Source organism: Corapipo altera, unplaced genomic scaffold (assembly GCF_003945725.1).
Source record: "Corapipo altera isolate COAL_440 unplaced genomic scaffold, ASM394572v1 2b, whole genome shotgun sequence".
NCBI classification, from domain to species: Eukaryota; Metazoa; Chordata; class Aves; order Passeriformes; family Pipridae; genus Corapipo; species Corapipo altera.
This window is the reverse complement of record NW_020884874.1, coordinates 8,999,619-9,023,668: the sequence shown is the minus strand read 5'-3', so window position 1 is coordinate 9,023,668 and position 24,050 is coordinate 8,999,619. Positions and strand designations below refer to the sequence as shown.

The following is a 24,050-nucleotide window of genomic DNA, read 5'->3' as shown; positions in this document are numbered from 1 at the left end:
AAAGAACAAAACAGAGACATAACACTAATTTGATGCCTTTTCTATTTATTGATTGGTTTCCAAAGACATGACATTTCTGAAGCACTAATGAATCAAAAGTCCTTTCCTTAGGCACAATGGAAGCATTTAGTAACTAAATCCCAATTTTCCACCTACTTGCTTCAACATGATAAAAATATATCGAAAGAACTGCATGTTCATGCATGACAATTTTGATTAATAACCCTGTATTAAGCTGTAACTATTTGCAGAGTGCTTGTATTATCCAGTCATTTAATTAAAAGTCATTTCTCTAACACTATTCATGTAAAAATCTATTCTCCTTAATAAGTTTAATATCTTACAATAGTCATGAAAGAGAGCACATTATTTATGACTTGGCTATCAGATTTCCCTAGAGACCTATAGCTTTATGGCCTCCCAGTGAAAATTACACAGATAGGAACATTAATGCTATGTCATGAAGGACAGCATCCTCGACATGCAACTTTCAATTATTTTCATCCCACTTGTAAGCATGCTTGCTTCACAGTGTTATGTTTTCACCAAGAGCACCCACTGACTCTAAAAGTAGAAGACGACACAGTTAAAATCTTCAATTACAATGAGGATGATCCATACTCTGAAGAAAAAGTGCATGGTGATGTGCATAGCTCTCAAAAAAATAGAGGTCGCCAGAAAGCCACCATTTGTTTCAACATTGATTAGTTCTCCTCAAGTCTCTAAAGCATATCTAAAGAAGGAAACAAAAGGCACTCTTTTGCCTTGTTTGAATCTTAAGCAAATATCCATGAAGATGAACAGAGGGCTGGAGCACCTGTCCTGCGAAGACAGGCTGAGAGAGTTGGGGTTCTTCAGCCTGGAGAAGGTTCTGAGGAGACCTGACAACAGCCTTCCAGTAGCTAAAGGGTGCTGCAAGAAAGCTGGAGAGAGACTTTTTACAAGGGCATGTAGTGAGACGACAAGGGGGAATGGCTTTAAACTGAAAGAGGGTGGGTTTAGATTAGACATTAGGAAGAAATTCTTTACTGTGAGCGCAGTGAGGAACTGAAACAGGTTGCCCAGAGAAAATGCGGATGCCCCATCTTGGGAAGTGTTCAAAGCCAGGTTGGACGGGGCTTTGAGCAACTTGGTCCGGTGGAAGATGACCCCGCCCACGGCAGGGGGTCTTGGAACTAGATGGCCTTCAAGGTGCCTTCCAACCCAAAGCATTCTAGGATGCTATGATATTTGACTTACAAAACTCTGGCAAATCCAGAGGGGCTGCTTTTTTGGTTTGGGTTTTTTTTTATTATTATTATTTTTTTACCATAAATCCCTTTAAATTGCTTGCTGTTCTCCTGAAAGAGCCTTCAACAGAATTGTCTGTCCTTGGACACCAACACCTCCATACAACAGAGTTTCAGTCACATTCTTTGTGAATGGAGAGGGCTGAAAAATAGACAACTTCTATGCCCAATAATACTGCAACTTGTATCTTGCAGAACCAAGCAGGAGCAAAAACCGGACTACTTCCAGGTCCCACAACAATTAACTGAAATTTTAAAGGTATGTACAATTTCAAGGGTTAGAGAAAAGACAGATTCTCCTTATACAGGTATGCAGTTAAATAAGCATTTTACAATCCAAATTAGAAGCAGCTTCTCTACAGAGTAGACAGAAGGAATATGAGAAAAGGAAAGAACATCTGATACAGAAAGATGATATCCAAGGAAAGATAAATCTTTTAAGTAAGAATGATTTACATTGACCACAAGCTAATTCAAAATTTAAAGATCGAACACACAAGGGAACCTAAAGACAGGACAGGAAAAACAAGTATCAAAAGAACTCACAAGTGAAAGAAAAAAAAAAAGAGGAATATTGTGTTTCTTTAAGGAAAAGCTTAGACTTACCTTTTCAAATAGATTAATTGAGGAAGACAGTTACTTTAAACTGATGAATAGAAATTTATCACATCACAGAGAAGACAGAGCGACAGGCTAAAGAAGGGTCAGAGAATTTTCACTAGAATGTCTAAAAGCAGATGGGATAAGGTGGCATACCTTTCAGTACTTCGTTTTTTTTATAGAGACTGTCAATACTACAAAATCCCCAATTCAACAAAACCATAATATCCTATGTAGGAATAACTAAATTTCCTCCATATTTCAAAGGAATTTGTTATGGTCATATTTTTAGAGGATATGATTCCAATGCTGCTGACATTAGGATCCAAATGAGACTTCAAAGGCAAAAGAAAGAACACCAGCCCACTAAGCTGGTGATTATAGAATCACAGAATCTGCTGAATTGGAAGGGACCCATCAGGATCACTGAGTCCAACTCCTGGCCCTGCGCAGGACAGCGCAAGAGTCACACCATGTGCCTGAGGACGTTGTCCAAATGCTTCTTGGACTCTGACGCTTTATTTACCTTTTATATTTTATAGTGGTATTATAGACTAAAATACCCCAGTAGAGCATTTAACTTGCACAGGCTACACTTAGCTCAGGCACTGAAGACAGCTTGGACTCTGACATAGGCACCACCTACTCTTCTATTATAAGGACATTCAGACGTGTCCACACTCTTCTTTTGTGCTGCAGTGAATCAAAACACTCAATTCCCTGTTCAGCAGGTAATAAAATTTCTTGTACTCCCAGACAAATGCATGAAGTACATTTGAAAAGGTTTTGACAGTATATTTTTACAACAGTATTATTTATATCACACCACAATGAATACTAGGGAATTAGAAACAGGTGCATTGTGTCAGCCCACAGTAATTATACTATAGTACTCAAAGTATCTCTTCACATACAGTACAATAGATTGTGCTAATAGTCGTCCAGCTCTGCTTAGTTCTATTTAGCTCTAAGTAAAATTCTACCCTTTTTTCCTTCATAGAATTTCTAAGAACAAAAAGAATAATTTCAATATCCTTTCACATTCTCCACTCAACTTCAGTATTATTTCACTGCATCACTGCAGTCCCTGTTTAAGTATCCACTTTTTATTTCTAATCTCTACTTACAGTTTCTAAATTTAGACCAGAACTTTCTCTTCAGCCTTTCTACAATGCATATCTGAGCTCATAGATATCACTGAAGTGACACTATAAAAATAAGAAGTATTTCTTTTTGTATTGGCTTAATGTATTTGATAAAAATGGCCAAGTGTTTTAAGGTTGTGAGGTGTGGGGTTATTCAAAAAGATTTTTCTTGTGAAGTGTGGAAATGTCAGCAACTAACCTAAGTCTAAATTATATCTCACGGCTGATGAGAAACCAAAGTTTTGGATTGAGTACTTCATTTTACTATGAAAAGAACAGGGGTTTAATTGCATTTGCATCTAGAAGGAACTACTGGAAAATTAAATTTGCCATATTTTTTTCAATTTAAAATGCACTTAGCATCAAATTAATACAAGTTACCATAATTTTTCAATTTCTTCAAGAGCTCCTTGCAAAACAAGTGCAGAAGGTGTCTCAGCTGCTGTTACTGAAAACCCTCCCTCTCTCCCTAATCTTAGTTCATTCTATTTTATCTCTAAAAAGTTAGAATTCTCCAAGGAAATTTCTGATTCAGAGGAGCAATTCCACCTCTGTAAGAGAAAGCTTCCTTGTTTCAGAATTTAACAACATGCCTTTAAAGAATGCCTACATTTATGACTTTTATTGAAAGAATAATCTGTTACCATCCAAACAGTATTTAAACATTTTTAAAGTTACAGAACAAAACCCAAAGGAAATTTTTAAGTTGTATGAAAATACACTTTTAGAAAAAAGAAATTACCAACTATAAGATACCCTATTTCCTCTCAGATCCGCACAGAGGAGTATATTTGGTAGAACTGGCAGAGAAAGATGATTCACATGACTACAAGAGGAGGAGTGACAGAAGGCACAGATTTGTGTGCTCTATGACTTTTACACTTTTACTATTCAGAAACACAGGGAAAATACACTTGGGAAAAGAAAAAAACTTAACATCTGACTACCAAAAGTCTCCAGAGTTCTGTGTATAAATTCTATTTAATGTGTTTATTTTGCAGCAGCAAAGCATGGAGGGAAAATTTACCCTACTTTTGAAGGGTTAAGAAGGGAATTATTACCTCTTACAGTGTCTAACATGCCAGGAGATTTTGCAATTACAAAAAAAGAAATTGCCATCATAAAAAAATATTCTTATAAAATATTTTCTTAATAAGCATTTCCCTTTAAAATATTCAGGCTTGTTCCCTCTTATGAAAAACAGTTTTATACTTTGCCCATCTAATTTACTACTTTAATACCCATGAGATATATTTTATTATAAAACTACAGGTTCACTTACCTACAAATGTGGTATCATCACTTTAAATGCAGATAACACTAAATCACTGATATTAGACAATATTGTCCCATACACAGTATTACATCTGTTTCATGTTATTCTACTCTCTCAGCCCAACTGAGACACTCACAGTCTCTATCCCCACTTGGACAAATGCTGTGTCCAAGCTTTCCTCACTTCAATGGATTGGAGTAGAGGTCTTGCAGTTCTATGAAGTGGCCATGCTGTTGGATAAAAGATCATGTACCCCAGAGACAAAAATAAATAAAAATCTGCCTTGCCTTGGTGAAACTTTAAGCTGCCTACAGTACAGGAAGATGTCAACTGGGAAGTTAGGACTTGATCATCTAAACTCTAAGACCTGCTTCAATAATAGTATAACATTTGGATAATACAATGACCCTTTTTTTCTACTAATACTAAGAAGATTCAAATGCAACTTTGAATTTTTTTAATGAAGAATATGCAACCAATCTTTCAAACTGTCTCTTTCAAAAGTAATCACAGTAAGAAGAAATTGCCTTTTAAACTCAGAAGCTTCAGTGCTTTATGTTAACATTGTTAAGACTTTTGAACACAAAATCCCTTATACTACAAAAACTAAAAAACAAACAAAAAGCAACACCCCCCAAAAGAACACAAACAAACCCCCCCCCCAAACCCCAAACCAAACAAACCAAAAACCCAGTTCTTCATGCTATGCATTAAATCTCTTTATGCAGTAAAAAAATGGAAGTGTGACTCAAACAATTTAGCATCAAATTTACCTTTTTTTTTTTCAGGCCTAATTACAAAAGCAAAATCGGGCTAAAGGGATAAAGAAGAATAACACTTACAAATTTATAACCCTATCCAAGTGGTGTTTTGAGGAAAATGGCTGGCTGCCCTTGTCTTGTTTATACTGACTCTGTCCCAGCTGAACGAACCTGTAAAAAGCAGTAGATAGAAAAATAAATCAAAGAAATAAAAGAACTATCACAAAAAAATTCATCAAATGAAAGAAACTGACACTAAAAAATGAGGTTTTGAGTTGTGCTATAAAAGTCACCGATCATGACGTACCTCTCTGGTGAACAAGAGGGATTTTTAAAAGTTCACAGTGGATGCATGTGTGAACTCCGAACCTCCTCTGAAAACAGACCTGCTTATCAATTGGTATCATCTAGTATGTCATGAGATAGAAGCAGGCCTTCCTGAAGAAATAGATAGCCCTCTACAGTGGAGCAAAGTTTTTTAAAAAGTAGTTTATCACTAATCTTAGTCACTCAGCCTAAAAGGAAAAGTCAGAGAGTTTCAAATATATGTATATGTAGTTATCTTGCACTCAATTTGTTCACTCTCCAACACATCTGTGTGACGGAAAAGAGAAGTAAATGTTAGCTGTGATCTAACACTTTAATTTTCTGAGGCAAAGGGTTTTTCTTAGTAGTTGGCTTCCATTTAGCTTAAAAAGTCTCACTGGTCTATTTCAGGAATATTTACTGCATTTTAACAAGCAACAACTACCAGCGTAAAACCAACTGCATGAAAGAGTGTACAGAAGTCAAATGAGCAATACATTTCTAAACAACTTACTGCAGCTTTGCTTTCTGCTCCATTCAGATTCTATACTGTAGAAACAAGAGCCTCAGAAACACGCAACATCACTTTGGATGTTGAAGGAATAAATACTTACATTTCTAAATAAGAGAATTATAAGTGGAAATCAAAATATTTAAGACCTAGTGCAGGAGTTTGCTATTGAAACCAGCTTAAAAAGCAAAAACCAAAGGCAAACTACTGGCATAAGTATTTTAATTAATTGCTTTAAATTATTCAATATTTTGAAACAAACAAGACCTAAATGTACACAAGCAAGTTACCAGATATCAGTAAGGTACCATGCACAGTTGATCTGCAGCATATATCTTCAAATCATTTTAGGGACCTCCTGTCCCTTCCAACCTCAACCAATCTGTGCTTCTGTGATTTCTGTTTTGAAGAGAATTAAGTTATCTCAGCCATCAGTGAAAATGGGCTGAATAGATTCAAATTACTTTTAATTTGCATTTGCAAAGAGGCTTTTAATATAGATCAGTTGTTGTAAAGTAACTTAACCTGAAGTACTTTAAATCCGCAAGACCCTAACATTAATAAAGAAAAAAAAAATGTAACGTAGCCAAGAATATCATGTAAAGTCAGGATCCTGCATCTCCATTTCCCTTATTACAATAACAGAAAAAACTTGATGTGATAACTGTAATCATACTGTGAGAGAAATTGCTGCTATTCTCAAGTGATGTACATTTTGGGAAGTATAGATTTTACTGACATCCTTTATTACATAAATCAGCACATCAGACCAGAAATAGCACAATGTCTTGTTAGCTAAAAGAGGTAAGGAATTTGTAATTGCCTTATTTTTAAAACCTGCATTGCTTGAAGGAAATTAAATAAATGCAAGCTTTTTTTTCTTGTTTTGTCTTAAAAAAATATGAATAGGGAGCTTCGAAGCCCCCATGGGGTTTTTAGTGTTACAATTACAATAGACTGAATGCTAGTCCAGCCTGAAAAATTATAAAATGGGAAGTAGCTGCAATTCTGGATGTTATCACAGAGTCATTCATCTATACAGAGAGACTAAAGAGTAGACATCAGCTTCCACTGTGCCATTTGCAAAACCACAATAATTATCTGTTATATCAAAGGAAAATTGGCAAATTGGCACCCATTTTCTAGTGGTTAAAATAAAAAACTAAAGTTAGAGGCATAGGTGAAGTTAAAAATTTTAGAGATAATGAGAAACATCCTCTTCAGCCCTACTCAAGTGTTCTATCCTCAAATGATTCAGGATTTAGGAAATAGGTTGAAATGGGAATTTCAAAGAACGAAAGACTGCAAGAGAAGTAGCTACACCTGAAGAAAAATTAACACAAAAAGACTTTTAAATAAAAAGAAAAAAAATATTTCAGTGGATTACCGAACTAAGCCAGGATGAAACATCACATATCACCAAATCAGAAGATAGCACAGTGGATTAAAATTCCCCTCAAAAATTGAAAATGTTTCAAATACAATAAGGTAGCCCCTGCTATTACACATTAGAAAATAAACAGAGTGCACATAAGGCCATTTCAACACGTTTCACAAGTATTCACTTCAACATATGTACAGTGTTTTTCCGAGATGATGTGTAGGTTTCTTATATCTCTTTTCTCAAACATCATTAATTCTACATTCTAAGTAGGTGTTTGAAACATTAGTTTAATAAGCAAATGTCATTGATTTGCCCTTCTGATGTCTTGCATAATCAACTGTTCTCTCAACAACAGTGTTACAAGACTTTAGGAACTAAGAGGGTGTTCAATTTGTATCTAAATTTCTCCAACTGATCTCCAGTACTTAATTCTCATTATTCTGACTAGTTTTTGAAGAAAAACACTGCAGTTCAGGAAAGAATTTCCTCCACCAGGGAACAGAGTACATGACTTTTTGGCTCAGCTCTAGTTCATCCGTAACTTATATTATTCTAGTTCACTTTTGGTTCGAGTTAAAAAAAAAATCAAAATGTTCTAACTAATTTTCTGGTTTAAGAAAAAACGAAAATTTGAACCAGTTTCTTTTTGGCCTTAGTGTTATTCTGTGATATTGAGGAGAGTATTTGAGAACAATAGTGTAACTACACAGTTTTTAACAAGAGCAACATGCAGCCAGTGCTCTGTATGAGGTTATGGCAATTCAGAAACAGCATTCCTGATACAATGCCTTTTGTTGGCGGAGCATATAATTAATCTGCTGATTGCTCTTGGGGAGCAGATAGTTCACGGCTCCTGCAGGAATGGTGACAACTGTTTTCTAAAGGAGAACAGTCCAAGTTACTTCAAACTCAGAAGACCAAGATGTTTCAAGAAAAAAAGCTGAATATTATTCAGAAAAGTAATTTTCCTTCAAAAGTCACAGATTATTTCCTTCCAAAAGTATACAACTATTTAAATTTGAGTAAAATGTAACAGTTAACACATCTCTATGAATAAGACATTATGTTAAAAAAAGGAAAACTTCTATTATTTTGTATGCATTTTTAAAGAATAAGCTATTTCACTTATGACTGATTTGAATTAGTGTAATTCAACATTTGAAAAATGCAAAAACAACAGACTACAAAGTTTACAATCATAGGACCACTCCTATGGAATTTATTTAACTTCTACTGAAATCAGAGTTGACACAGACATCTGAAAACAGTTTGATTTTAAAAAGAGAATTGTATATATATCCAAATATCTCTAAAATTTATAAGTTACATAAGTTTGATCAAAGGCAGCACTTTGAAAAACTGCATTTAACTACCTCAAATTATTTTTTACTGATTACCACTGGAAATTTATCTCACCTAGCATATATTGCGAGATCATCTTCTGAAGGAATATCTGAAAGATTGACTCCATACACATCTTTTGTTGACTGCACTACATTCTGGAACATAAGAAGAAAGATTCAAACTGAGAATACCATAACAACATCCAAAGAAGTTTGGTTTTAAGCACAGAACTCTTTCTAAACTTAAAAATAATTTCAAAAGCACACAAAACCAAGTAAGTTTCTTATATAAATATTAATCTTAGCTTCAGCATATTTTTATATTAAAACCATTATTCAACACAGAAAGAATTCTTTAAAGATAACATCAGATAAAACAACATATTAGGAGAATAAATGATATTCCTAGAACGTAATGATGTAGTTATTAAATTATATTCTGTGTTGAAACTTAATATAGAATAAATCATATTCGTTCAGAACACGCTCCCACATTTGCTTTCACAGTTCCTGCTGTCAATTCTGAAATAATTACAAACCTCAGGTTGAACAAAACTATTTTTATTTAATACATTACGCAATCATGTCAGTCAACTATAACAAGGAACCAATGCACCTTCAATACTGCACTTTGTCTAAGGATTCAGTGCTAAACTGAGAGGGTTTACTGACAAGACACAAATGACTTCAAGTCAACTATAAAGACAGTTTTCTTTTAGTTCAAAAAGATCCAAAGTCAAAGAACTCCAGAAACATATGGGCTGACCAGAAGTATAAAAGTGGTTTTTTAATAACTTCTCAGAGATGTGGATAGGAACTAGCTATTTGGGTTCCCCAAATAACAAGGAATAGCATGAATTAACAATGCAAATGGTGACTAAAATTCAATGCATGAAAAGGTACTAACAAATTGGAAGATATTTCTTCATATGCATTACTAAAGAAATCAAAATAACTCACTGAATTAAAATATTATTGAATGTCAATGGCTTTCAAATCATACTTTGTGTTTACATACATTTTTCATTTAAGCATCTTAGAAATCTAAAAAAGTTACCTTAGGTATGAGTGTTGAAGTGTGTTCAAAACAGAGGGGAAAAAATGACATGAGATAAATTGTGCAATACTGGGAATCAAGAGTAAAATTTAAGCTTGGATTTCAGTTTAAAAAAAATCTATAAACAATCTGATTTGCTGGACAACAGGTACTCTATTATTCAGAGATAATGGAAAACTTTCAGATAAAATACCTTGCATAAACAGAAAAATGCACTTGTATTGGCTTAATCCAAATTGTCCAAAATGAATACCACATAAATTCACAGTTATTTTATTGAAAGTGCTATGATTAGGAAGAAGGCACTGTTGAACAGAAGGCTGAAAATCTACTATCTGAGAACACAAATCCTAGGCTAAGGACTGAACAGAATGAAAATCTGTATGGTGGCAGAAAAAAAAACCAAAACAAACCCAACAGATTTACTGTCTGTTGCCTATCAGGCACTACATTTTATATTGACTAAGATCATAAATACTCAATTTTCTTCAAAAGTGGTAACATGTACAAGCACAACACTCTAACCATTTAAATTAGTTGTGACTAAAAAAAAACCCAACCCTCCTCCCAGACAATGTAAGTATTTTCCAAATTTCTGTAATCTCCATTAGCATATCCTTTTGCTAAGACAGTTCAGTGGTATAAGAAAGAATTTGAAGAATGATTACATGAATTAATAAAATAGGTATTTCCATAATACTTCATACAACTCAATATTTTCATTAAATTAGTACCCAAGGGATTCCAAGAATGTGGGAGTTACATCAGCAAAAAAAGATTAATAGCCCACAACTGAGAATACACATTCTTTCCATTTGACTGCGTTTATGCAATTTATTTCACTATTTTATTCACTGCTAATATCTTCAACTTGAGTAGGACTAATATCATAGGACCAATGAGATAACATTATCATGTACATTTCTTGAGTCAGTTTAATTTTTTTAAAATGCCAGACCATATAATTATGAAACAGTAATTTAAAAGTGTTCACATAAATCTGGTTGAAATTTATACAGATTGATCATTAATTTACAGTTAGGTTGACCTGAGTAAGTGGCATCATCCAAAAGGAATTGCTTTGTAATTCAAAGATGTGGTGCTTAGATCTCAGGTCCACACTACAAGTCTTTCAGGGTATTTGCTCCAGATTAGCTCCTATGGACTAAATGTTGATTGAGTAGGTAGATCAAGTACATTCCTGAAGAAAAGGAATCCTATTTGCATGCTCCAAGACCACCTGGATGTGTGCCAGAGAATGGTAAGTAACAACAATCAGAAGTACACTATTGCTCTGAATTAACACACTAACACAGATGTATGAATACCTTTCAAATACCATTGATTTCTTTTCTTTCAGTGCTATTTTCTTTTGTGTTTCACTAATACACAACAATAAGAACAAGGTTTATAAGCAGTTGTGTAATATCTACACACAAAAATTACCTTGGAGACCTTTTTCACTAAATGCCTCAGAGCTTTACTTTTGACTGTTCTATAATGTTTACTGTTTTTTCCCTAAGGAAATGTGAATTTTAAGCCTTCTTGCCTATCACAGTAATTTCTTACCTCTGTGATTTTTGTATTGTCTCCTGTATCAGTCACCTTTACCGGAGTTGAACGCTGAGAAACAGCACCCTCATCTTCTTTATCTGTCCCAGAATCATCTTCAGAACTACTTGAGACTGCTTCCTCACTTGGGGGTGGAGGAGCACTTGCAGCTGTTTTGCGCTGCAGCACGGTTTCTTCTCTATTATTTTTGTTCCTATTAGGAAAGGCAGGGCGTATTTATGAAATCAGCAAGACATTAACAATGAATACTTAAAATTCCTAATCTTGGTTACAGTTTTTCTGGGGAAATAAATTCTATCCTCTGGAACAAGTTGTTGCTCATCTTTTGAAATCCCCAATTGATTTCTTTTCTTCAATCTCTTTTTATTCTGGGTCATTTAAATAGGGACCAAAGGATTATGTCAGCTTTTCTCCACCAATCCTCTGATTTGTTACTAAAATCCCTCCCCCCAGCTGAATAAATAAAAAGGAATAAAAATTAATTGAGACATAATATCTTCGGTTTTGATCCAGGAATATCCATAATATCCACTCCAGTAGCTTTCTTAATCTTGGTCCCCAAATCCTAATGATAATGTCACTTTTTTCCTTTCTTTTCCATACCTCTCCCCTCAATTTATTTCTTTAATCAGTAACATTTCTTTATGCAGTATTTCTCACTCCAGAAATTCCAGTCAATATAAAGAGGTGCCTTATTTGTATGAAGACTTCAAGAAGCAGTGTTTAAACAAAAGTAGGCTAACACTGTGTTTAACAGTATACACTATGAAAGGCAGACATTACCCATCAGAAATTATACTACATCCTTTGCATCCTTTCCTACTGGCCATAGAAGGGTATGTGGTTGCACTTTCAGACACTGCCACAGTCTTTCAGGGAAGGCACTTAATGAATAGACATTAACTAATGAATAGACAGTTTATAGACAAATCCCTGGAAACAGGAAAGAAACCTCTCCTTCTAGCTGCAATGGCTGTCCATATGTCATTGACGCTGTGCATGACTTAACTCCAAAGGAAGACAGGAGCATGCTAAGAGGCTATGAAAACAGCATACAGTGTGGTGCAAATGCTATTTTGAGTTGCAGGTCTAGTGTTCTCATGAGCATCACTTGAGCTCTAGAGGAGCACACTATGACTGTTACAAAGATGTCAAACTCATACAGCAGTTTACCCCGGTACTGAATTAGCTAAACTTTATATGCTCAAGGAACATGCATAAGCAAGCAGGAGAGTCCTCCCAAAGGAGGTCTGAGAGCATACCCCACCCCCAAGAATTCTTACAGAGGAACTTACCACAGCAAGTTTAATTTCTGACTAAGCAGAACCTGACATTCTGTTAGACTGAAGTTTACAGAAAGTTATGAAGACGTAAGCATTCCTTTTAGAGAAAATTAAGGTTATCTTCCCTACTTTTCTAACTGAGGTGAAGGTCACAAGAAAAGCAGTCCTTTCTGAAAGCTGAAGAACGGAGCAAGTAGCCAAACACTGGTAACAGTGTTCATAGAATCACAGAACCACAGAATATGCCGAGTTGGAAGGGACCCATCAGGATCATCAAGTCCAATTCCTGGCCCTGTGCAGGACACCCCAAGAGTCACGTCACGTGCCTGAGAGCCTTATTCAAACACTTCTTGAATTTAGACAGGCTTGGTGCTGTGATACTACCCTGGGGAGCCTGTTCTAGTGCCACCCAGTGTTATCCCCACCCCACTCCCAGCACGTACTCAGAAGAGGCCAAGATCTAATTGTCCCAGGGACCAGAACACTTACGGACAAGAAGAGATAAACAAACCCTTCAGAAATGTCATAGATCAAAAGATGATGACAAATGTGCAAGGCAAAGGTACCGCCTCTACCAAAGGTTAAATATCGGTAAGGCAGAAGAGTGAAGCCACCTTTTACCCTACTATACAGACAATGCAGAGCAAGCTTTATGAGTAATACCAGGGAGTCCGGGAATGTGGCTTTAATTGAGATGTTTCTCTGTGTCATAACAATCCCTAAAAATCACAGCAGAGAGATTAAGGCAAAGTGCCTGATAAAAAGGTAAAATAGTCAAGTATTTAATGCAATATCTGAAGACAAATTAGTCCAAAATCTGACATTATACCAAAGCGGAAGAATAAAGCTTCTCCTCAAAGTACCCATAAACTCACAATTCTTAGCACAGATAAACTGTACAACAATTGAATAGTCTTCCTGTTTATTCCCAGGGAACATCGGTAGCATGAAATGAGGTTCTACTATGATAAGCATAGTCTACTTTCAACATTTATTGGCAATGAGATCAGAGCACAACACGAGACAAGTCAAATGTCCTAGTGTTCAACCGAACAGCAAGTTTCCAGAGGAATTTAAAATGTTATGACTGCACAGGGATAGTCATTACTGACAAAAGGTTTCCTTCATATCAGGTACCAAAGATAGAACGAATTCAGGAAGAGTCCACATAGCCCTTGTGTGATACAGCAGATCAAACACAGCAGTGGAATAAACAGAGTAACAAAGCAAGTCCAAGATGCAAAAGCAGCTAAATGAAGCATTCATTTGTCCCAAAAACTGATGCCGAATTGTTTTACATAATTTTATCTGTAAATATTTTAATAACCCTTTTAATAAAAAAACTATGCTGAAATTGGCATTTATTGCTGTTTCAGGATATGTTCTACTTATGAAAAAATTATCATTCCTAAAGACAACAAGAATATGCGCGTTCCTGTCATCTCCAATAGAGAATGAAGTTGCCACCAATATGAAGTGATGATCAAATTTTAATAACTTCTGTATATTATAAATAAAAATTTTCTCATGAACTTCACTTACAGGAATATGAGAAAACAGAAAATATTAAGCAAGTCTGAATTAAGAATTCCTAGTGTCAAATAAAAATCTCAAATTAGACGTGATTTTCAAAGTGTACAATTACACACTGGTGTATAACACCAATGAATTATTTCCCATGTAACACAGAATGTGCTACACAGACACACACATAGAGTTTATATATTTTCTTTAAAATTTCATTACTATTACATCAAAACAAAATTTCCCATTTCACACTTACCCTAACACGGATTTTCCAGTTTCATCAGGTTTACGAACAGTAAATGGACTGGGATCAATTCCCACATTCTTAGGCATAAAATCTCTGCCAAAATAGTAAGGCAAAACTGTTCATGAGCAAAGTTCAACACATAGAATTTTTAAGTTTTCTGGAAGAACAACCTCTAACATCTATCTTTGAATTAAAAAAAATCATTATGAAAAGAGATATCAAGTTCTAACTTCATCTTTTCAAGTTACATATATTAGGTATTTAAAAAGCTTTCAGTTGCATTATTTAGTCCCATAAAACAGCTGCAAATATCACCACTTGCCAAAGATGCTAAAACAATGTGTTTCATTCCTGTGCTGAAGAAGCCCTGTAACTCAGGGCTTCATATATTGTTTTCAAAATGCTGTCAGCACTCAAATAGGGTCAAAAAGGTACATGAAACATAATCTCCCTAGAAGTCTTTAGCTAAAGTATGATTCAGATTATTCTCAGAATATCCAGCTGATTGCTGACAACAAAATTCCCCAAAAATATCTGGCCAGCTGTGAGATCCAGATGAACTGAAGAAAACAACTGTAAAATGAGAGCAGAACAACTAGAAAACAATTGTGTTGAAGGTAGGCTCTGTGATCGGAGTCCACAGAGAAAAGTTAATTTGTCAGCCTTCAAGTGCCCAAACATCAGACACTCCATAATGGAAAATAATTGGAAATTTAAGCACTATTTTAACGGACTTTTTTTAGAGTAACATTTCCATGTAGTACTGTGACTCAGTTTCAAGAACTTTGCTAAATTTGAAGTAACACATATTTAACCAAAAAAATCAAATGCGTGTTTAATTCACACCAAATCAACTTCTAGTCAAGGATTTAGAGCCACAAAACATTCTAATATACCGTGTAGAATTGGTCATTGCCAAGCAGAAAGTCTCATCAAAACTGCTCAACTCATATGGCCTAAAAAACTCATTGTGGATATCAATTTCCTCTTCATATTTGTGGAACTTCTTCACTGTCAACTTGCGTCTGTTTTCAGCACATGTCACTGGCGGGAAAAAAATAATATTTTTACTAACAATTACTGACTCTTGCAAAAATCTAAAAAAGCCTGCTCACCTAGCACCCTACCAGGCATTTTTTTTTACAGTCATATACCACCTGAGACAAGAAAATATGACATGAAGAAGATGCATTACATACCTTCAATAAATATACCTTATCAACCATCATAATTTGATTTCCCTTCATGATGACAGTTCCTAATAAAAGATGCTTCACAGTAACCCAGAGAACTAAGACATACTAGCTCTACAATATCATCTGCAACAGGAATGTAACCACCACCATAGACTATAAATATATGTTAGTATGGAAGCAAAAAGAAAAAAAGAATCAAGTGTGCCCTGGCTCATAAACAGATGGAGGTCAAGTTTTAACCAATTAGGTAGCTCTTGCAACCTGCAGTTGGAAAATCATGTCTCATTAGGAGGAAAAAATAAAAAAGTATTTAGCAATCATTATTTGGAAAGTTTTGGGTTTTTTCAGATTTGGGATCCAATATAGTTAAAAATCATTAGTAACTAAAATTTCTTTTTCAAAATACTCTTGCAAGGCAAGGAGAAAATACAGTTCCTACCTTCATCAAAAGGAAGAGGTAAATGCTTTAGCACACCTGTGGTCCACCAGTAAGTATAGCTAAAGGAAAAACAGAAAGATGGTTGATACAGAAGATTTAATCTTGTATCCAGTCTAAACATTTGGACATAACATTTACCCATCCATACAGTGTCACTTCAGCAAATGCAGCTTTAAAATTCAAGCATGAAAGAAAGTAAAGAATTATCCTTGGATGGAGGATTTCAACAGGCCATTATTCGATTACTTTGCTCTCAGGTTAGGAAATTTAAACACATGAAGCTCTGTACAGGTATGGAGGGAAGAGCAGTTTTGTTCCATTAAAAAAATACATATCAGGTGCCTACCTCTACAGTACTGAAAATTAAAGTCTTAGTACATATAGAAGGTATTTATGTATTTCTTTTGTTCTGGTCTTTGGGGAGGGAGAAAAGAGGCATCTCCCTCCCACTTGTTATTCAGATTCTAAAATTTAGAAAAAGGGTATGAAGAAATGAAGGTCAATGATAATAAAATCAGATGATGGTCAAAACACCTGATAACTACACATAGAAATACATTTTGATGTAACAGCTGTCCTGCATCTGAGAACTGTATGTTGGCATATCTAACAGCAAAATTCAAGCCCTGCTGGAAGCTTATACAGGATTTCTGTAAAACAACAAAGGAAGTCAAGGAACATTCGTAAAATAAAGCATGTTTTATCTTTCATTCATGTTTACGCATTTTTATTATCTCTTCTCAAATATACTTTAATTTTTTCTCTAAATTATTCTGATAGATTCTTCTATTTCATTATATGGAATGAAAAGACAATTGTCTTCACTGATTTTTATTTCAAATATGCGTGCATTCACAATACTGTGAAGGCTGTAGTCAGAGTATTAATGTGGTTATCTCCTACTCATGTCAATGTAGCCATCTGGAGCAAACACAATGGATATATTCCCATACCCAGAGATAGACTTGTTAGTGAGATTAAGCAGACAGTAAGAACAGGCAGGGAAACACACTTCAGTTCCAAGAACTGTGTGTGTCCTAGACAGAAAGGAATGGTCCTGCCTCTCCTCCAAGTCCTGTATCAGGCCATGCTAAGCAAGTTATTTTCTCTGGTACATTCAGAAGCTATGCAGACATACCCGGTTCTGCTGCCCGCATAAACGATAAGTAACACGGCAACACAAAGTCTCCTTTTTGATATTCAGTGTGCTCTCACGTGAGTCACAATTTATATGAAGCTCATTATCAAATCTTTTTAATGGAGAGGTAAATACAATATAGAAAAAGCAGATAGTCAAAAGAAGTTTCAATGACAGGAAACATCATCTTCCTTCTCTTTCTGTATCCTTGATATCATTATCAGTTTTCATTATTTCTTTTGCTGCTGTGCCCAAGGAATCCAAAAGAGAGACTGCACATACAAGCAGGAAGAAGTTACATGAAGTACATGTCCAATAGTTTGGTAGAAACAAAATATTACTTAGAAGAGTTTTTTTCACCTATTTATTTCACCTAGTTATTACATGGAGGTATCATTTTGTTCATAGGAGGAAACATCTTTGTTTTATACTGTAACTGCTCAGAAGAAATTCTGCCAGAATGAAAGGTAAAACTAATTAACAAGTAACCAAAGAGTATCAACAATTTTTTTTAATATTCCACCTCATTTGAGACCAGTATCTGTGACAAATAAGAGACAGCTGTTTAACAGAGAACAGATGAAAGGAAGACTAAAACACTCTCACATTTGCGATGTATCAACAGAAATAATTTTTGACACACAATAATGTTCAGAACCAGTAGGCAAGAAAATTAATATTGCATGCTTCATGTATGCCTGAAATAGCACTTGGTTGTACGGTTCATATGAGCTATCATCAAGAGAAGCCTCAGGAGCCAATACAGAAGGACTGAAATTTAGGAACAGCCACATCATATGCCAGCTGCCGTGACGGGTTAATGGAATAAGCAGCCAACAGGGATTGATCGCACTGTTTAAACACTTGCAATTTTCCCCAGACAAAAATCTAAATGCAGATATTCAGATCAGCTCTTTGTAATAAAGAGCTTTAAGACTCATGGAATGAACAAAGACAAAACGGTCAAAATTCCTAAGAGATTCTTTAGTTGAAAGTCTAGTGCTGTCCTTTTTGTTAAAATGGATTTTTCTTAATGCACAGTATTTATAATCCTCAACAGAATAATTTCACCTTGTGAAGCACTCAAATTACTTTAAAATTTTTATACTTTATTACTTCTGTATATTACCATGCAACTACAGTGGAATGCAAATGAAGAAAAGTAGTCTTCAAAACAGGCTAGACATGGTTGAAAGGAAGGTAAAAAATCACGGGTTTCTTGGTATGCACAGCTGCAAACTAAGTACAGTACATAGAAAAATACACAAATGTTATCCTTATCACCTAATCTCAAATTCAACAATTAATAAATCTGAAAATCAAGAACGCACCTGAATATTGCTTAATGAAAGTGCAGTAACTGTACTTCAGTAAATTAGTGAAGCATTTTGCACTACAGGATAGAAATTCATATGAAATTAAACTTCTTTTTCCAGTGCAATAGCAAAAGAACACATTAAAGAAGATCCTTCAAAACACTAACGTTCAACATTTTTTTGTAATCTCTTGAAAGTTTTTTCTAAGCTATTGTAAAAACTTAAAAAACAGTAAGCAAGTTTTTGACAGGCTGACTAAATTACTTGATTAACAACAGATGTCTTTTAAAATTTATTAGAGCAATATCAAACAAAACAAGAAACAGAACAGCAAAATACCTTTGCCTGGGCTGTGACGGACTGAGGGTGTTCTTGTTATGCAAATAAAAATCAGTGGGAAGTTCCCAGAGATGTGATTTTCCTTCTGAAGGCTTGAATACTCCCAGAAACAGATTGATAGAATCTTGCCTGTCTGCATCTGTTAGACAAGAGGTACAATTAACACCAGGAACATTGCAGAGCTCAAGCCCATTCAGACATTGTTCCTCAGAGTGTGTATACACTCTGTGTATACAGAGAAGCCCCTGTGACCTCTGGGCTTCAAGCAACATAAATGGAATCTCATTTAGACCAGACTTTCTGCCACACTGCAGTGCATGTGGGGCTGGTGGCAGTACTGCCTCCTTCCTTGGCTTCTCTCCCAGGAGCCAAGGTTTTGCAGAAGTAAGACCTCATGCTGCAGCTCCATCTCCCACCTCTGTATATATGTGTATGCACGAAGCATGTGCATGTATTTATGCATGTTTCAGGAAACCTGACACATTGTGCTGAATTTACTGCAAACTAAATAACTGAAGAATGATTTAATGAAATTAAATGGAATCCATACAAGTTTACAACAAAACACAAAAACTATGAATTCTTTGGGGATTTCTAGTCAAAACATAGTCAGTAAAATGATTAGTAATTTGGACTTTTTTCCTGTTGGTTTAAATTATTAATTTCCCTTGTCATCTTTTGAGCACCACCAAATAAAATAAGGCAGGTGCTAAAATCCAGTAGCACATACCACTGTAGATGAAGCATGGTAAGAAATGTCATTCATTTATTTCTTTGAAATCCCTCTTCCTGCCTAGCTGCAGACAGGATGAGTTACAACAGATATGAAGAAACATTAGAGTCAAATGAGGGCTCAGGGATGGTGAACTGTATAAAGACAACTTTGCAAGCAGAGTCATAGGGGCAGAAGAAGGCTTGCACTCAAAGGATCTTCAGGTATGGGGGAACGTGTGGAGAACTGTGCTCTATTTGTGCATGTGGAAAGCTCTTCACTCTTATTTGCACGTCAGTAATCATCAGACAAGGAATAGTTCAGACTAGTGCAATAGATAGGGTTACTCTTTCAGTTTTCTCCACATTTCAAAAAGAGTACTATGAGAGTTGAGTGTTCCTTTACCAATACACTCCATCAAAAACATAAAGGCTCGGTACACTAGAAAGCAGGTAAAAAAATAGGCAGAGTCCACAAAACAGTGGTGTGACAGAAGAAAGCTGATTCCTGGCTACCACCCAGGTTTCAGTCAATACCTCTTTTTCCACAGAATTCAAACATCTCTTCCCTCTGTGCAACAAAAAGCATTTTTTACAAACACAAAAGTAGCCAACAAATAAAGTGCTGTGTAGAAATGTGATGACAACAGGATTATAAACAGTCGCATAATGTAAGAGGGTAAGACATCAGGAAAAGGGAAAGAAAGGGGAACCTCCTGATGTTGCTTAGCTTTCTTCACTATTTAGAGGACCCTTCATCTGGATTTGGGCCTTTTATTCCTTTTCTATCCACTCATACTCCCTCCAGATACATTTATTGTCTCTTCAGAGCACTGTTCCAAGAAGACACTTATTTTTCTTTCTTTATTGCTCCTCACCTTCCCATTTTTCTTAAGAGGATCAACTTATAAACACAAACTCTTCTACACAGTAATACTCAAAAGCATATGTATGTCCTTATAGTTTGCAGGCCGTATTGTTTCTGCAAAACAGTGTCACAATTTAACCAAGACATAAGGAGAGAATGAGGAAGGTCAAGAATACAGTAAGAAAGCTGTGCAGAAAGAAAACTCAGTAAATAAGGTCTGAACCCCCCACAACCAAAACAACCTTGTTGAGGATATTAAGAATTAAAAAGAAAGTAAATATCACAAGCAGTAAAGTGTATTTTTTCTTCCTGATAAGATATTTAGTGTGTGGCTTAAAGAAAGTGCTGAACAAACTCTTAAGAAAGTTCTTAAGTGTAGAAACCGGAGGAGCCTTAAAGACAAAATTAATTAACAGGAGCAAACAGGTCAACACTTGTAGTAATTTCTGAAAGCTAAAAGGATAGATGAGCCTCCTTTGTTCATTTTACTGTTTCATCTGCCAGGAACAGAAGGTATACTGAAATTGTTAACTAAATAATTGTAAAATAATTAGACTGAAACAAGGTAATACAGTTCACAAACCATCACTAGTTATATGACAGATGCTAAAATGAAATAAATCTAAATGAAATTTGTTGTGTGAAAACCAGGTTGAATTTAAACTCATACCAATTGAATTAATTAATTCATTGTCTCAAATGGTGTATAGTAGCAGTTCATTAAAGCAATCTTACCTTTTTTTCATAGTAAAAAATGACTGCTGTTAAATGTTACATTGCTGAAGGATTCAAACTGTCCTCTGCATTTAATGTTTCAGTTATGGAGTTGTGTTTTAAACTTAACAGAATTACAGGACAATGTCTTTCTACCATCTTACTTCTCAACTTATAATTTAAAAGTAGGTAAAACCCCATAATATTAAAGATTCTTTGTGCATAAGTCTTCAAGCTGGCACAAACGTATGTGTGATAGTTAACTTGAAAGGTCATAATCCTCCCACTGCATTACATTAATGGTTGAACAATTTAATCACTTAATTTTGAACAGAAATAGTGAAAGCTTTTGTCTTGCTTTGAAATACTAGCCCAAGAAAAGAGAACACTCAGTTTCTCAGATCAATTTTCTTATCTAGACAATAAAAAAAGAGAACATGTCAGTGCACTAGGGAATGCAAAAGGACAAACAGGTTTTCTCCCTTCATTGCTAGCACTGAATGTTGTAATTATTTGCAAGCAAGTAGAAAGACTGCACTGATTTTTCAAAAGATACTGTAATGTACGTGTATACTAGCACATATTTAAGACCATTTGAGAAATTAGGAATTGAAAGGGCCAGTTAATTGAATTAGCTTAAAATAATTTACTGCTCTCAATTTGAGTTTGCAACTGCACCACATGACAAATTACTAAATCATGAGAGATTCAGCACATATGGGACTGTAACGTCCCATGACTAAAAGGTTATGGTAATTAAGTTTACTGTCTTACAGCACTGCAAGGTAGTTTTCTGTGTTGAGTCCTGCTTGTGGATAAATAGATTGTTCCAAATTTCAGAAGTTTATGCATGTTGCAACTCTCAACACTGAAGTTTACGACATCACATTACTTTCTAAAAGGCATAAAAGCCAGAAGAATATTATTTGGAACACTATTTCCTAATTTCTCTGACAATTACAAATAAAAGAAAAATGTTAGAATTCAGTTTACATCTAACTATTTCAGTGACTGGCATAAAGGTGAACAGTTTCAGAGATTTGTTCCATCTTCTATGTATCGTGACAGGTGACACTGCAAGTGTGCTACCTTTTGCTCATAACAATTGATGAATTCATATCTTATTGCCAATGCAAACAATAAGAGGCCATATCACTGAAATAAACAAGCTCTGCATTTCTCAGGCAAATATGATACACGAATTACATGATTTATATTCAGAAAAGTACTCTGAATGGTGAGCTCTCACATTATGTTACATATACAGAAGCAATAATTTCAGCCAAAAAAATCAGAGATTACTAAAGTATTTCTAGCCTTTGTTCAACTTACTGTTTTAAAGTTCACATAGTCTAATAATTGCAGCCTACTAGGAAGAGGAAAAAAAAGTACTTCCATCCCTCGCTATGCAGCTTTTGTGAAAAAGAGTAATAGAGGATTGACAGTATTTATAACAGAGTAGCACTCAATATTTTCCCTTTTGACATGTCTTACACTGTCCTTTGATCAATCTTTTAGACCTTTTTCATGGCTTCTAAAAACACTAACTTTTCTTGTTTTGTTTTGTTATTTTGCATAAGGTATGGCTCAGCATTTTTAAAAGAGGTTTCTTCTTAGCAATGTTTCTCAAAAGAAGGTAGAATACTATCAGTGTTCCAATGACGAGTGATACAAGCTAGTAAAGGAGTAAGTTAATGTTTTACAACTTATTTAACCGAAAAAAACCAGCTTATTTACTCAGTGGACCTTGATTTTTGAATTTAATTTTGTCTTTTCTACCACAGATTTAAAGTTTGTAGCTCCTATTCATACAAAATAATACATGCATTACAGCTTATTTTTCGTTTTAAGCCTCCAAAAACATCACAAGAAATACTACACATGGAGCCTTCTACTTGTGTTTAGATTTACCAATTTTCCTTCTATTTGCTGAAAACATTCTGTCCAACATTTTAACAGCTCTGTAAAAGCTACCTGCTTCTCTACTGATCTACAAATGTCACTGACAGATTCAGCGCTATATGTGTACATTTTCTAAATAATCCTTATATCAATTCACTAACTTTTAACAAATAAGGCTGCATGCTATAACACAGGATAAATAAATATTTCATCAAATCAGAATACCTATTTGATATCCATCAGATGTTACTGAATTATTTGGAAATTTTAATATAGAGGTTCTCTGTCATAAGATCATAGTATAGATTATTGAAACATCACAAGTAAGATACTTTGAAAATAACGCCTTAAAAGGAAGCACTTAAATTTACCTGAGAAAGCATTACTGTAATATCTTGAGAGCGTTTGCATAATATCTTTGGAATGCTGAGTCCACGGAGCTATCTTTCTATATGTTTTTACTCTGTGGACAAGCTGAGACCCTCCATATTGCAGAGAAAGTGTGTCTCCATGATCTTCATATAATTCTTCAAATAATCTGAAGGAAAAGCAAAATGTGTCATCTATCAAACTTCTAAACAGAATTTTTAAAATACAAAATATAATAAAGTTTTGCAATAATAAAGTCTTTTTGCAAATGCAATAAATTTTCTTCTCCTTTATTCAGATAAATATGTGGAAATTTTTTCATACATAATAATTACTAAGAAGGTTTAGATGTTGAGATTTTCATTGATTTTTAACATAACAGAACACATTCACACTTCAGAGTATGCAGTGCTGTAGATTCAGGGAAAAGATTAACATGTCCCACTAGTCCATGGGGAGAAAACAAACAATATACCTCCCCAAACCAGGGTATTTTAAAAACACTAAATGGGACAGAACGTGTCAATATCTCAAGGGTACATTTTCTGTCAAGTCCACTGGGAATTGAAGTTCGCGTAACCTTCCAAAAATCTCCCTAGAGACAACAATGATGGCTCAGAGGTACAAACCAAATAAACTTGACTTGTTAGAAAAGCATATAGCAGCCAGATAACATTTGCTTTAGCTGGAAGATCATGATGGAAGAAGAAGGCAGAAAGAGCTGGCTAAGAACTGACTTGACCGAGGAGAACTGGCT

General features: G+C 35.0%; 1 protein-coding gene across 1 annotated transcript in view; it reads right to left on the bottom strand.

The window, feature by feature from the left end:
- Positions 1-24,050, bottom strand: part of FIG4 (FIG4 phosphoinositide 5-phosphatase) — a 60,372-nt gene that overhangs the window by 5,396 nt on the left and 30,926 nt on the right. The window contains exons 15-22 of the mRNA XM_027633863.1: positions 23,296-23,462; positions 18,730-18,868; positions 15,937-15,995; positions 15,198-15,345; positions 14,311-14,394; positions 11,242-11,437; positions 8,689-8,771; positions 5,153-5,242 (exon numbers count right to left, since the gene is read on the bottom strand). Of these exons, the coding sequence (XP_027489664.1) occupies positions 5,153-5,242; positions 8,689-8,771; positions 11,242-11,437; positions 14,311-14,394; positions 15,198-15,345; positions 15,937-15,995; positions 18,730-18,868; positions 23,296-23,462 (966 nt within the window). The remainder of the gene's footprint in view (positions 1-5,152; positions 5,243-8,688; positions 8,772-11,241; positions 11,438-14,310; positions 14,395-15,197; positions 15,346-15,936; positions 15,996-18,729; positions 18,869-23,295; positions 23,463-24,050) is intronic.